Here is a 16,032-nt window from a genome sequence, read left to right as displayed (position 1 = left end):
TTACTGAAGCTTTTTTTTTGGATGGGAGATGCATATCAGTTATTTTCTGTTGTCAGCGCTAACCAAACTAACCTTTCAATAAATACTTACAAAAATGATTTGTGTTACTTGTGTATAGTGTTTTTATGTTATGTTTTAACAAGTTACAGAACAGTTTCCATCAGTAAATCATTTTGTTTTCAGATAATGCAGAATTCTTAGTGAAAAAAGTTGCATGTCTGCGTTGACTGTTGACTCCTTGGCTGTAGCCTTGATTAGAAGTGCCAGACTGTATAAAGGTGATAAGATAACAACACTGCAGGTGAAAGTACCGGGAATAGCGGCAGTGACGGGACGCAGCCGCAGTAAGTGGCCGGTGTGTGGCTCCGCTCACCTGTCTGTCACAAGAGCTGTTGAACTTTGACTTTTGCGCATACTTGGCCTGTTCGCACCTAATTCTCAGGAAATTCCTGCCTGCATTTTTGAGATGCTCGGCTCGTCCAGCCTGAACACTGAAGGCTGACTGAACCGGTTAAAAGAGGATGTCAACAAGTGACGCAGGAGAGCTGGAGCCCACAGTAGTAGGAGGAGAGACAGCTACGCCTCTGTACGGGACAGCAACACGGACTACAGCTGCACGGTAGGAGTAAATGTCCTTAAAGTACTCTTAACCGACCGCTTTGTTCTTAAAATGTACTTTCTATGCCTTTTATCGACTGGTTAAATGTCGCCACTCACTCTGTTTGGCTCCGTTTTGCTTTTAATCTCGATACAAGATGTTCTGGTGAAGGGGAGAGAAACCTCGCGCCGAACCGCGTTTAAAAATCTGTACATTCAATGTCGAAACGCGTATCTGGAAATATACACACGCCTGACAGCAAAACAGGCAACTTCTCGGCAATCATGGCTTTATGTAAGTGAATTCGGCGTTAAGATATTCCACTCGTGCTATTTTTTTTCCTTAGTTCATTGCTTCATAGCTGCTATCCACCATACTGTATTTGACAGAAAACGGAGGCGAGAGTTTTGAAGAGAAGTAAGAATGTAACCAATATGTGTGATAAACTGTTTTAGTGAAATGTCAGTGTTATATTCATGATAAAACACATTTTAACTACACGCATGACTGTCTTGTCACCGCTGGTATTAGTTTGCTCAACTTGTCAGATTTTTGAATAGGCTCTGGTTGGTGCCACATGCTCTTTCCCAAACTCATAAAACGTGACGCATCTCAGCTCCAATTTACTTCCAGCGACATTTAGACTTTTTGCTTTGACACTGTGCATGTACCAGGCTGTGTGGCTAACATTTGAGCTTGAGCCTGCATTTGTGTGGGTGCATGTGAAAACCAGCATCAGATTGTTGTATTTCAGTGCAGTTCAGCTTCATTGGCTTGGCAGGCGAGCTCTAACATGCAAACCCAGGCCTGCAGTTTAACCAGAGGTACACAAAGCTGCTGTCTGTGCACGTCCCGAGCTCCAACTCTGTTTATTATCTGCATATCCTCCTGCTAATTCCACCTAAACCCATCCACTATGTGCCTGTCTGTAGGCTTAAAAAGGAATAGCTCCTCTTGGAAACCTGACAGGTACTGAAGGTGTGGCAGCAAGTCACATTGTGTCCCAGCCACCATTTGTCACCTCTCATCCAATCACTGCAAAGCCGTTAAGTTCTCTTTGGATGAAACTTAAAGTTTAGGGTGTTAATCGTTTTCAGCAGTTGGAATATTGCATGCGTTTTGTCAGTATTGAGCACACGCCCACACTTTAGTTTTAGGCTGGATCCTTGTGGTTATGTAAGTGTTAGCTGGCAGATATGGGCGCACACCCACAGCAGGGCTGACCTTAAAGTGAAGAATACACCAATATACTTGTATGAGACACACAGTGCGTGATGCAGCCGCCCAAAGAGGCTCTCAGAGATAACAATTAGTCATCAGCCTAAACCATCAAAACAAACGGAGCCTCGGATCACCGTCCAGATAACCTGCATGTTGCATGTCAGCAGCAGCGAGTGATGGTTTGTGTTAGCGGCAAGAGATTAGAGGTCACCATGTCTACGTTGGATTTTATACATTTTACTGTAAAGATGGAGACTTCTGCAATAGCAGTCCATAGTCAAATTCAAATTAAATGCATATTCACTTAGAATAGAATAGATTGAATAGCTTTATTGTCATCATATATGGGGGCATGACAAAAATACAGGGTGTCCCAAAAAATTGACATCATTTGAAATGTCCATATCAGACTGTCTACGTGGCCAGGAGAAATGATACTTAATAGGATGTATTTTGGACATAAAATGTTTTATTCTATAACTTTGAAATGAAAAATTCTGAGGGATGGTAATTTTATAATGTTCCAAAGTTATTACAAATGTTCAGTGCTGCTTGTGACACATCACACATCAAGTTGTAGTGGAGTTCCTTCTTTCCTCTTGAAACTTCTTATGCCACGTCCAAATCTGCTTTCCTGTCAGTGCTTGTTCATGAAATTTTCTAACAAATTCACATTGCACATTCACGTTTGACTGAGTCTGGGCGTACTTCAGTACATAGAAGGCCTTTTCTGTTGCAGTAAAGGGCATTTCTATTCCTGAAAGCAGGAAAATGAAAACAATTACAGGTTTTTGAGCAAACATATTTTAAACAAATTATTTGGTGATGAAATGATTTCAAATTTTTTGGGACACCCTGTATAAGTAGCCGCCTCTGGAGGCTGCATTGAAACAAGCTAGATTAAAAACAATTAATAATAAAATCAAATGTACATATAAAACAAAATTACATTAAGACTTAACTTGTGGTGTTCTTCCATCACAACACTTGTTAAAAATGTAGAGTGCAGTTATGTTGGTTATTGGTTAATTTTTAATTATTTTTTAAAGTTGTTAAAGCTGTGAAATGAAAATGGTTAAATATATTTATGGTGCCCTTGTAGCTCAACAGTTTGGGTGGGCGACCTGTAAACAGGTTTAAATTATTAGCTTTAATTACCAACAATCACTTTATAATGACATGAAACAAGCAAAAGCAACCAATCTCACATTTGAGATGATGCGACTAGAGAATGTTCATCATCGCACTTGAGTCAAACAGTCGATCAATAGTCAAACTTGTTTTCAATTCTTTGTCAGTTGACCAAATCAAATATATAAGACCAGGGATACTTGTTCCGCAGGATAGTTTGACAGCTATTATGAGCTGTATGGACAGTTAACAAATTTAAAAATATATGTTTTTAAGGCAATACGATTTCCATGTTACAGCTTTTCTGATTTGAATATTTTGTGATTTTCTTTATCTAGTATGAAGGTAAATGAAATCTCTCTGGGTTTTGAACTGTTAGTCGACTTGGACTCTTAATCGCAGATGAGACTGTGAAATTATCACATTTTAGTCCAAAAGACTCAGTTTACTACACATGAAAACACAGAAAATCAGGAAGATTTAAAAGCTGGAAGTGGTAAGAATTTGGGGCATTTATGCTTGGAAGATTGTTTACAACAGTCGATTTATTATTGCCAATTCATTTCATTTTAGAACTAACTGAAACGAACAAAGGAATGTAATTTTCAGCTTCTGCTGTTTCAAGTGGTGATTTTATAAAAGTGCACTTGACTAAACATTTGTTCTATGATTGAGATCAGGAGATCCAGAGCTTTAGAATAACCTCCTTTCAGTCAAATGTTCTTCTCTGTTGATGCTTTTCAGAAAAATCTACAGATTTACACGTTCTCAGTGGCTCTTGGTTGCTCTTAGTGATGTAAATGTTATAGGATGTTATATTCATTTTATTTTACAAATTAGTCATACAAGTTCTTACCATATTTTGTCTTATTTTTCTGTTATTTTCTATTTATGCTATTGTATTTTTCCTAATTTCTGTCCTTCTGTCTTGCATATTTTTTTGTTGCTGCCTGCCTTGTGACATTAACAGCGCATTGTTTGACAGATAAACTTGATTTAATGTAATTTACTTATAAAAAAAAGAACAGAAAAAGAGACAGACTGTAAACATTTAACATTCCAGGATCCCTATGTTTTGTGTTGATCTATTTGTGCAAGTAAGTTCCTGGTGGTGAAATACTGTTAGGGCTGAGACAACTGGTGAAATTAGAGATTAATCACACAAAGAAAAAAGTAATGAGCAGTCATTTTAATTTATCATCTTTTAAGTCACAGAAATATGCTAAATATTTGCTGTTTGCCCCCCTCAAAATGTCAAGATTTACTACATTTGACAGTTTAAAACTATTGTTAAAGGAATATCTTTAGATTTTGTACTGTAGGATGAAGTAAACAAACCAGCTGATAATGTTGACTATGGCTCTATAAAGTTTTTTTTTTTAAGATGTGTGCAGTAAGTGTTTTGCTATTAAATTCCATAACTGCGCGTTGAATAGGAACAAATTCATAGTAAATATTCAGGATCACTTCAGCAGTCGAGTCCCTGTGACGACAGACTTCAGACAGCCTGTACTTGGATGTCAGGTGTACAAAGTGAACACCTGACATGGAGCTATAGGTGTAACAACAACAAACATGAAAGCTATTTGAAAAGAAGCCTCTGTCATGTAAACTATGCAGCTTCAGTTCATGAGTTCCTCGTGGTCCATGATCACAGTCCTATCAATTACCAAACATGGTTTCCTGCAGGTTTACAGGCACTAAGATCACTGTGATGTGATAACATTTCTGCTGCTGCCTCTGGGAGAGCTGAGCTTCAACACACACAGGAGGTGTGTTATCCTTGGCACAGAGGTAGCTGTTGAGGAGCATGAAGATCTCCCTCCCGCCCGGGCTCCTCACATTTCTCTTTGCTTTCCTCTCATGTCAAGTCATGGCAGGCTTTTATTGTAGCTTTCCAGAGATTATGCTCTAATGAGGCCGAAGCGTTGCCCCTAAAGGCAAGGTGGATGGTGAAAGTTGCAGCTCTGCATGATGGTCCATGTTATTACGACAGGGCGAGAACAAAAATCAAAACTGAACTTTTGTGATCGCATGAAGCACTGCGGGTTAGATAAAGACTCTCAACCCTCAGTTTCCATCCACTTCTAAACTGCTGAGCTGAATGTTCAGAGAGAAGGCGATCCTGGAATGTCCTGCTGGACATAATTGCCGTCATTTATTTTGTCGCCGATCAAAGGTTGCGGCTGCACGTACATTCCTGTTTAGATAACCGACTCATCCTCGTTCTGGTGTCATCATCGTGATCGGCAGTTGGCGCACCAGCGTGGGTTCAGCGTTGGGTTGCAGCAGTAAATGTGCATATGCATGTTTTTGTGGCAGAGTGAGTGGGCGTGTTAGCTCTGTGCTCTGGTTGTAAGAGAAAGTGTGGAGGGAGCAGTGTGGTATTGTTATGTAACCACTGCTTATCGGTCCAGCACTGTTAGACTGATAAGATGAGAGAAGCACGGCTGTTTTCCTTCAGCCTTAGTTTTATGCTTGCTTACATACAAGTAGAGAATATTGTTTTCCTGGAACAGTGATTGGTCGTTGATCAGCACAAGTGACTGTGCTCCTTGTCTGAGATCAGCCTCATCTAACCTCCAGGTCTTCTTTTGCTACCCTGGCTCACACCTCTGAAGCTCAAATTCACTTTTAACAGGGCATAGCTGCCTGTAATTATTGCCAGTCACTTAAAATTAACTTTTAATAGTGTATGTAATTTATCGCTGAGTTTGCTGGAACACGCAAACAACAAAATTCGCTTTTCATGTCGAGACAGAGAGAAGGAGGAGTTCTGCTGGCTGTGTTTTATTGTAGCTGAATTCATGAGGAAGATGTCCTCATTTGTGTGTTTTTCTGTCTGTTGTCACATGCAGGAGATTGTGTGAAATTAGGTCACTGTTTATAAATACTACTTTAATCAGTTGTCACTACTAAGCTGTTAGCAGCAAATAAAATCACTGACTGTTTTTTTTATGTCTGAATTTCTTATGCTAAACTGATAGAGGTTCTCAATTATCTTTTCCTTCCTGTAAAACACAACGAGCCATTTCCACTGCAACCCTCAATCGTGGTTTTGTGTGCAATTATTAGGTCTCTAAATCTGTGAAATTACCAATCACAAGATGCCAAATCTGATGTTAAACTAGGGGCTCATCAATAAGCAATTTTTGAAACTCATATGCTATATATATATGGATTTGCAGTAAAATTAAAGTCTTCGTGCCAAAGCTTGTTGAAATGCCTTTGTTTTTGGGATTTTCACCTAATAAAAATAGAACTTTTCTACATGTAAGCATCATTTGAGAGGCTTTTACTTGTGATACATCACCGATCAGATGCTGTGGTGCTGTGGGAGGGACATCGCTTGAGACCACAAAATGGAGACTACAGATAGAAAGAGGCAGCAGCATCATAGACAAAATAGTGCATTTTTAAATTACTTCTTTTAAAAAAAATAAATAACACTACAGATGAATGTCAGTAAAATGTTAAATATTGGATCTCTATAATAAACACAAAGAGGTGTGATTTATTTGACAGGAGCCCGTGGATGTTATTCATGTTTGCATTAAATCATAGTTCAGTCATTGGTTAAAATAATTCTTTTAATTATTTTTTTGTTGTCGTTTTTTAGAGAACAGCAAGATGAAGCATTTGGTGAAAGGTTCAAACAGGAGAATCATCACTCTGATGGAATTCCAGCTGAGCAGAACTCTCACCAATCAGCCGTCAGACAGAGAGAAACACACAAAGGTAAAATGCACATCTGCCACACATTTAAGATGCACAACTTTCATCTGTGCACATGAAGAAGCTATTTAGCCTTGATTATTTCATCTCGTACCTATGAGAAGAATCAGAATAACCCCTGTACTCTGGATCTATTGCAGCATTAATATTAAGAGTGGACAACCTCAAAAAGGACGAGGCTTCTCACTGTGGTGATCCAGAGGTCCAGATCCAGAAACCTGTTGGGCCCAGATTCACCTCTAGCCTCCTCCTGAGACTCTCCAGGAGCCTAAGCTTTGACAAACCTGTACTAAAGGAGAATTTAGAACCCACTCTGCACAGGTAAACAAGGAAAGGAATCATTTATCAAAATACACATATTAGTGAATTTGAGTTCTGATCTTGATTAGAGACTCAATAAGATATTTAGTCTCTTGATCCATGTCTGAAGGAATAACAGCTTCTTTGTACAGTTTGTTCTACTTTGCCATGCGGGACATTATGCCATCATCATGCTGTCCAGCTGTCTGTGTGACGTTCTCATCAACAGAATAACAAATGCAATCTGTTTTGTGTATGTAGCTGCACACACATGCAGTGATCTACGCTGATCAGCGAATGAGATTCAGTAGCATGAATTCACAGACAGTGATTCACTGAGCTTCAGCTTGACTGTATATCAGGTAGAGCCTTCAGTAAAGCTTAAAATACCTGAGACATGAGTTACACCATTCAACAGGGATCTTGTGGTTTCATCTGTTGTGTCTTTTGAGGTATCTCTCTGTAGATTATTGCTGTAATTGACTGGCAGCTTCACTTTGACATACATTACATTTATTAATCACGTGTTATCATGAAGGAATCCTGTCAAGCATTCCCAGCAACAGGGCCTCTTCTCTCTGCGTTGTCTGATTCTCTGTAATTGGTAATGGCCAGAGTCCAAGTATCTGTTTCCAAGGTCTGGAATTAATGAGCGTTCAGTCATTTATCTCACGTGTTCTCTAACGTTTAGTCAAACAGTAGCTGAACCACTGAACCCTGTCTGCATACACTGTCTGAAATGGTTAGCTCCTTGTCTAAACAAGGAAGTGAACTCTTCAAAGTATGCATGCACTGTTTTCTGGTTTTGGTGTACTTTAACTTCACGCTCCTTGCTCTAGATTCCAGTATAAAAAGATATGCGGCTCTTCACTCCTTTATAGGATGCTCTACTTTGCATTTTCAGAGTTAATATTTAACATAGTATCACATATCATCTACCTGTGGACTGATTCTTTGCACAGAGATATATTCCGAAGTCAGCAATGTAAGAAGAAAAGAGGTTAATTTAGGTTAGATACGGTTATGCAATCTGAAATTAAATATTAATTATATTTGATATTATGCATAGTGGACAATGTTTAGTGTGTGCTGCACACTTTCCTTAAGCCATATTTGCATGCCAGCGACTGATGTGTCCAAGAATAGGAAAAGCTTGTCAGCAGTGGTCACTGATGGAACCGACCTTATTGGTTTAGTCGGAGACACACCCCTAAACTTTCTCCTGGCCACCTGCAGCCATGTCAGTCCAACATGACCTTATATAGATATCTTGAACTGAGAACGTGATCTTGAATGTGCACAGTGAACCATGTCTAATTGAAAAGTGCCTGCACGAATGCTTAAGAGGTGTGACTTTCGTTCACATTACAGTGGGAAAGCTGTTTAGAAAAGAGGGACAGAGCAGAGGAATGCTGTCGATCCTGTTGATCAGCGTTGCTGTGAAAAGTGTTAGACATTTAATCCCTCAACTGCTTCACACAAAAACATTACAGTAGAGCACTGGAAGACTGGGAGTGTCTGAGACCATAAAAAACACTGATCGCATTTATTTATGTGTTGTTGCTGAGATACTTCATTAGTATTCATTGTATTCGCTCAGCAATAAAATTAAGTTTACAGGTTGTTGTTATTTATGTGTTCTTATTCATCACTTAGTGTCTACACAACACACTCAGGAATAACAATGAAACATCTTTATTATGCAACAAAGTTGTCATCAGAATACCCATAACAACCATAGACATTATTTAAAAAATGTTTGACTATCTGTCTTTCTGTTCTTTTTCTTTTAAAGAAACTCAATAGATGCCCAGTATGTTTAAAGATTAATGTAATAAACTTTCTCTCTGTTCTGTTTTGCCAGTTCAACCAAACAACAACAGGTTGAGAGCAGCGTTCAGGTAAAGATTCACAGTTTAAATCATTATGTCATACTGTAAGCAGGTCATTGGTATAGAAGTAATGTTAACATGTAACTTTAAGTCCCCAGTAATACAAAATATCCCCAATCTAATGTAATGTTCATGCAACAAATTTCATGACTCTGAAAGTCTTTAAAAACCACATGAAGTCGTTATCTGTACAAACATCATCAGTGATACAGTGTACTCTGGAAAACGTCTGAGCTTTATTATTATTATAACAGTTAGGAGGGACAGGGTGTGCGTGCTTCTTTCATGTCTTTTAAAGTAACCTGTTTGTCAAGGCTTGAGTCTCCTACATAGCTACACCATGGGAACATGAGCCTTACAAAGGCTCTGTCTCCTGCCAGCATGGAGTTTTACTGCTCACTGTCGCTTAGGTTGGCTGTAAAAGCCAGATTGTGCTTTATACTACTATACACAGAATTTGCATTGGTATTGTGTGTGCGTTTCAAATATTAATTTAAAATGGTGATTGTAGTTGTTTAGCTAACTGTAAACTAGTATGCAAAATATAGGTACCAACAGCAAATACTTTTTATCTTGACAGGTAAATGGAAGAACGCCATCACAACACACCTCTGTAGAGACAACCAGCATCTATCCATTATCAGAGACAATACCATTTCCAGTGAAGAAGGAAGACGAGGTCATCACAGTTTGCAATGAACTGGAGATTACCCAGGACTTGAGTACAGCTTACATTTTTTCAAATGGTGACATTGGACCACATGAACACAATGGTTTGCACATACCTACATTTTTGTCACCACCAAGGACTTGCACTGAAGTTGAGTTAGAGGATGATATAAAGGACCAAACAAAGCTTGAAAACCAAACAGATATTGGGGAACAGTCTAACCCCCCTACGACTATGTTGTCCTCAACCGTGGTAACAGTTCTTGCCCCGCACTGGAATGGACGCCTACGACGGACCAAAAGACCTGATGGAACGGGCAATTCAGAAGCCCAGGGGAATCTACAAGAAGTGGCAAATACTGCAGCACAGCGTGAGCGTGGTTTTCATGTGACTCAGAACCAACACGGTGTGGATAGGGTGTTGACAGATGGGCCACAAGCCCAACTGAGGTCCCCATTTCTGGGCCCCAGGAGAAATACAGTGGGCTGGTCAGCTAAAAGTGATCCTTCAAGCTTGGACTATGAAACTAAAAGGCAAATGAATCACACTGTCTCCTTGGATGTAAACTCTGGATGGATGGAAAACAGGAAGATAGATGCAGGTGGTTTAAGCCCTTTAGCCACAACTAAATCATCTGTGTCTCCCCTCTTCCATGACCCAAATGAACAAAGGAGGAATCCACAAACCGGCCATCAAGGAGGACTCTCATCTTTAAGCTCAAAACCAACAACCAGCAGTCTACTTCTATCTCTAAGGAGATATAACTCCAATGGCCAGAACTCTGATTCAGCTTCCACATTCTCAGATGTAAACCCTTTGCCTCTAAACGGTCCTTCAAGTGATCAAAATGGACAATTATTTACAACCCACCTTTCTCAAAGCTTTCTCAATAATAATGACCAAGACAGGACAAAGTCTCTTCTCTCTCCATCACCTCTTTCTTATAGGACAACTGAAATTGGACCTGTCCTTTCCCCATCATCCTCCATTCACAGAGAAAGGAACATATCTGACACAGTCTTCTTTTCAACATCCCCAATAAACAGAGATGCAGGAGGTACAGCCTCCACCCACCACCCTCAGACAGTAAATAGGATCCAGCCCAGTGTGACATCTTCCAAACAGCCAATTCTAAGTAAAGGACCATTAGAGAGACAACTGAACAGCAGGGATTCAGATAAAAGTACAAACCTAATGTCAGAGAACAACAACTCCTCAGCCAGACATTCCCCATATGATCACTCTGCACTGCTGAAAACCCATTCCTTTCCTCAAAGGACCAACCTAAAATCCACTTCCTGGTGGAAACAAGTTAGCCACGAAGGTAGCTCTCCTCTCATCCTTAGTGATACAACCACCATCAAAGACGAGCTAAACACACCCCTTGTTCCACCCTGTAATGATAATGGTGGCATGGCCTCTCTAAGTCCGACTGACAACAAAACGCTGGGTCGTCAAATCTCCAGTAACAAAGACAACAATAACACAACAGAGGCAGTCTGTAAAGGGAACATGAACTTTGTTATGAAGACACGGGGAGGAACACACAGTCTCAAACAAATAATCCCTGAGACTTCCCTTGATCACGAATCACAGAGGCTTGTCAAACAGCAGTACAGCTTAAACCTAAACAACAGAGAACCACAAAAGCCTTATAGTATGCCTGATGCATTTTGTAGTTCTAAAATTAGCAGAGCTACAGCACAAACAACACTGAGTCACGCTAAAGATCCCTGCAAGTCTGATGCAAGCAACAGTTCATTTACAGCAAGTGTAGCGGAATTACCACCTACTTTGCTAAATCCCAAAAGCTCAAATACACCCACAGAGAGCAGCAGCAAGTACAAAAATAATCCTTGTCCTGCCAAAACCAACAACACCCCCATACCTCCTCTCAGCACGGACTCACAGAAGTTTACCAAACCATCTCTTTCTCTTGATTTCACTAACACTCTCAGCAGTCAAGCTCTTAATTCTCAAGCTACCTCTGGTCTCCCCCCAACCACAAACACTAAAAATAGTTTCTCTTTCAGTTCTCCTCAAGTTTCTTCTCAGACTAGCATCCATGCTTCATCGCACGCTGGATCTTTGTCCCACATACCACAGTTTAGCAATAAATCCAACACTACACCTCTTGGCTTTGAAAGAACGTATGCCTCCATTCCCAAACCTTTCCAACCTAACACTGTGTCCAGCCTGATTCCCACAATCAGTTCTTTCTCTAAAACAAACTACAGTTCTGCATCCACCACCTCAAGCACTGGAAGACATCCTGTATCCACTGCTTCCCCAAGTCCTTCCTTTCTTAGTCCTCCTGTCACTCCCACTGCTATCTCCTCTCTCCTGACTCCCCCTGCAACCCCAGTCATTTCCAGCCCAAACTACTCAGAAACTCCCAGTCCAAAAGGAGGGAGGACATTCCCCAACAGCCCAGAAACAGACCCAAAGAAACGCCTCAGTGCAGAGTTAAAAAAACTAAGACGAGTAACATGGGAGGACTCAGTTGATGTCCAGGTTTCAGAGTCCACCACAGTGGAGAAGCCAGAACCATCTCGAGTCCCAACAAGCACTCCATCTCCCTCCAAGTTCTCTCGGAATGCTCCATCCATCTTTTCGTTTCTAAGACCAAGCAGTCCAACAAGAAATACATCTCCTCTTTGCTCTCCTACCCCCAAGACCTCCAGCATACAGGTGGGCAAAGGAGGAAAATATCGATCTTTGTCTTCTGACTCTGCTGATTTAGCATCCAGAGAGAAAAACAAGCAAAGAGCTGGTGACACGATGATCATTGACCAGGGAAAGCGGGACTTAACCACACCCAGGCAGGAAAGAACACTATCAGTGGAGTCTGGCACAGTTCAGTGTCATTCTTCTGCTCCCCTCTCCCTCCCTCCTGACTTTTCAAGTAGTTATAAGCTTCGTTATAGCTCCCCACCTTACTCCACTCTCATGTCTAACAGGCTGGCACATGGAGAAACTAAAACTGCAACACCCAGAGCACGACTTTTCTCTCAACCCTCTCAGTTAAATTATACCCCACAACTTTCCTTAAATACAGCCAAGCCCCCTTTGTCACCTGTCAGGCCATCCCAGCCCCCATCCTTGTCTTCCCAAAAAAATTCTGCCATGCAAGACACTTCAAAATGTGGGGTTTCAGAAGCTGATCATGTCAACAATAACCTCAGCAAGAGTACCACCCAAGACCGTCAGAATAGCCAGATATTACTTGTCGACAACAGAATTCATGTTAGCTTACAGACTCTTCGGGGTGATAAGGCACACAAGTCCTCATATGTAACTGAGACACTGGTTTACGGCATTAAAACCAAAGTAGATACAGCTACTGCCCCAAATGACACCACACCTAAACCTTTGCAAGATACCGCAAACACACTGGTTTCCATGGAGTCCAAGTTAAGTCAACAGTCAAACATAGTGCAGAGTAAGGGAGCAGCAGGTGAAGCATATCGTCATTCAGATCAGAGCTCCAGTGGTAGCAGCTCAACAGACAGTCAGTCCCGGAATAATGAAGGCAGAAGCAGAAGAATGAAGGAGAATGTGCTGGGCAAAAGCAAATTTTTTTCAGTGGAAGTTAATAATGAACAAAGTCCAAAGAAAAGCCGATTTGCACTGAAGAAAAGTGTGAGCACCCCAAACCCCAGTTTATCAAGGTCAGAGTCAGAGAGGGCCAACAAGAGTACTAAAATGGACCAGGTTCTTAATAGACTGAGACAAAAATTCAGCCCTAGACGATTTGAAGATGATTCATCATTTCCATGGAAATGGAAACGAGCTTCCCAAACACCTTCCATTAGTGGATTAAGTGATATCAGTAATGTCAGTGACAGTGTTGAGAGTGCCAAAACTCTGGAGGAGCGAGTGCAGAAGAAAGAGATAGCGTTGAGTGACAATGAAAAGAAAACAGAGGATACAGATAGATGGACACAAAACAGATACACTATCATACCAGCCTCAGCTGTTGGAAGCTCAGCAACAGGAGATCACTTTTCTGTTTGGTCAGAAAAATCAGCTCTAGAAACTGATCAAGAAGAGAAAAATACTTGTGCAGAACACACATTTGAAAATAAAGCCCAAGTTCACCTGACAGTCGACCACCCAGCTACACACCAGTCTGACTTTTACAAAGACAGCAAGACAGATTATACAGCATCAAACCAGTTCCTGTCATGTAGAGATCTCAGTCCTTGTAGGAGTCCTAGTCCCTCTGCTGCCTATCCTGCTCAGTTCAGGAAGTCCACGCCGAGCCCCAGAAGCCCCTTCTCCCCCTTCTCCTCTCTATCCCCTCTCTCCCCATTTTCTTCACCCGAAGTGACAGATGACAGTGTCTTCTACAGCCCAAAGCTGCACCGTCGCAGAGAATCCCCCTCTCCCTGTGAGCCAGGAGAAGGAATGAGCTTAGGAGGTTCAAGAAGAAGCCGGGTGTCCACAGGTCCTCCAAGTGTAAGCCCAGTACAAGACAAGGAACGCTTGGCATCCTCGTATGCAGACTTAAAGTACGGTATTGAGCCTAGTAGGTCCTTTTCTGTGAGTTCAGTTCTGTCCAGTCGACCTTCAGGGCCTGGACGTATTTCCACTGGATCCAGATTCATGAGTATGGGTGACCTCTCAAAATCTGCCTTGTCTTGTGGAGGTAATGGCAGAGACTTGGACCAGTGGTCTGTCACACCTGATTGGAACAAAGAAGCCGATTGCCAGCCTGCCAGTGACAGTCGAACGTCATATTTCCCCGGTGATCCTGGGAAAATGAGATCAAGATCTCTGCCTCGATCGCTGACCAAGTGCTTGACAAACTGGAGCTCAGGAGCCTCTCCGTCTCAGCCTGTAGCTGCCCCAGCCTCAAGGCCTGCTCACCTTTGGAGCCCTAACATGGACACTTGTCAGTTTACATGGGATACAGAGGGTCCCCCGACTCCTCCTCCAACACCGCCACTCTCACCAGTGTCCAGACGCATGTCCAAACCTCCCAGCCTTTCCTCCCCAACCTTTCCAAGCTCATCAGGAGCACTCCAACAGGTGGACAGCCAGTCCTCCTCCAGAGGGCTTTTGCCCTCCAGAGGTTATGTTTCAAGCCTTAGCACCTATGAGGAGTCTTCAGACAGCAGCTCAGACACAACCACAGATGATGAATATTACCTAGAATCAGATGAGGACAGAGAAAAGGAAACAGAATTGTGAAAGAGGAACAGTTGCTTTGAAAGCTTCTTTAAGGTTTCTGCGATCCAAGACATGACAAAGAAACGTCCATGAGGGGAAGGACGCGCTGTAATCTTTTATGTATGATAACATCTGCTTGTGTCCTGTTTTTGTTAACTCTCTTACTGTCACAAAGGAGATGTGAGATCAGTTAGAACAGTTGGTTGCTTGCATGATTTACTTTTCGAAAGTTGTAGTTGTGGTTGTGGTAAAAAGACATATGGGCGAGCATGATATTATCAGCATAGGGTTAAATACTTCCTAAGTATGTACAGTTTATTGTCTATGACTGCAGGTCTGCGATTTATGGATAGTAAATTACCATTGTTCTGCATTTATAGTTTGGACAGTTGCATGGCATTAGTGAGGTATAAGTATCTGTGTGGTTGTTTTAAAGAACAAACTGCTCTGTAAGGCTAGGCTTTCAGCAAGTCTAATCTTTAGATTTGCATTTCATTCTGCTAGATAACAGTAAGTGCTGAGGTAATGTGGATAAACATGCTATCATTTGATATTTCATCATATGTGTTCCGTGTGTTTGAAGATTGAACTGAATTCTGGGAAATGTAAGCAGAAACAACTTATTTTCTTAGTAACTTTTTTTTAACAGACAAAGTGTTGCTTTAAAACTTTTTTTGTACTTTGGGATGAAATATAATCTTGTTATGATTAACAAACATCATGAAATGCTCTAAACAGTGCCTGCTTTTATTTGTACAGTGACAATCTAAAGTCTTAATATATCTATTTTATAAATAAATGTAATATTTCCAACAAAAGATTCTGTTTGGGGGATTTCTGTTAGCAAGTTGGTTTGGTTGATTGTCCAGTTTTAACCAGCTTGATTTCTGTTGAGTTTTATTGTAGACTTTCCCATCGCAGTATTTACATGCCAGAAACGGTACGCTCATTATCTACAACAAACAAAGGCCACATTCCAATCTGCAGTGATTTTCAATGACCACGTGAATCAATATGTCTGCTATAGGTGGGGCTGCTTAACAGTCTCCCATTATTTGGGAGGGTGTTGCCTTTTGTTATTAACTATGACAGCACATGAGCTGTGTTTAGCTAAAACGTCCATTAGTCTACATTTAAAGCCATTGCTTAACATGTTTGCTGCCAGTGCACTTACTTTGTGTCCTTGACTTTCTCTACTATGTATGTAGAATTTTTCCCAGAGAGACTTTCACACTGAGTCAGAATGATCTGCTTTGTATTATTAGCCATGACATCATCTGGGAAGGGCATGGCTGCATAACTTCATGTGT

At 41.1% G+C, this 16,032-nt stretch overlaps 1 protein-coding gene across 1 annotated transcript; it reads left to right on the top strand.

Annotated features, from left to right (window-relative positions):
- Positions 1–373: 373 nt before the first annotated feature.
- On the top strand, positions 374–15,540 carry zmp:0000000991 (mucin-2). The gene is made up of 5 exons (XM_023296893.3): positions 374–619; positions 6,570–6,688; positions 6,826–7,006; positions 8,850–8,886; positions 9,458–15,540. Exons 1-5 carry the CDS (start codon positions 522–524, stop codon positions 14,741–14,743), a joined length of 5,721 nt encoding a protein of 1,906 aa, XP_023152661.2. The 5' UTR covers positions 374–521; the 3' UTR covers positions 14,744–15,540.
- Positions 15,541–16,032: the final 492 nt, after the last annotated feature.

This window comes from Amphiprion ocellaris, chromosome 22, assembly GCF_022539595.1.
Source record: "Amphiprion ocellaris isolate individual 3 ecotype Okinawa chromosome 22, ASM2253959v1, whole genome shotgun sequence".
Lineage (NCBI taxonomy): Eukaryota > Metazoa > Chordata > Actinopteri > Pomacentridae > Amphiprion > Amphiprion ocellaris.
Note: the sequence above shows the minus strand (reverse complement) of the source record. Positions and strands in the feature narration are given on the sequence as shown.

Bases quoted from the DNA above. Each gene is read 5' to 3' on its own strand.
- zmp:0000000991 (XM_023296893.3), top strand. From the start codon at position 522: ATGTCAACAAGTGACGCAGGAGAGCTGGAGCCCACAGTAGTAGGAGGA. The intron at 620-6,569 runs GTAGGAGTAAAT...GTCGTTTTTTAG, and splicing joins ACACGGACTACAGCTGCACG to AGAACAGCAAGATGAAGCAT. The intron at 6,689-6,825 runs GTAAAATGCACA...GATCTATTGCAG, and splicing joins ACAGAGAGAAACACACAAAG to CATTAATATTAAGAGTGGAC.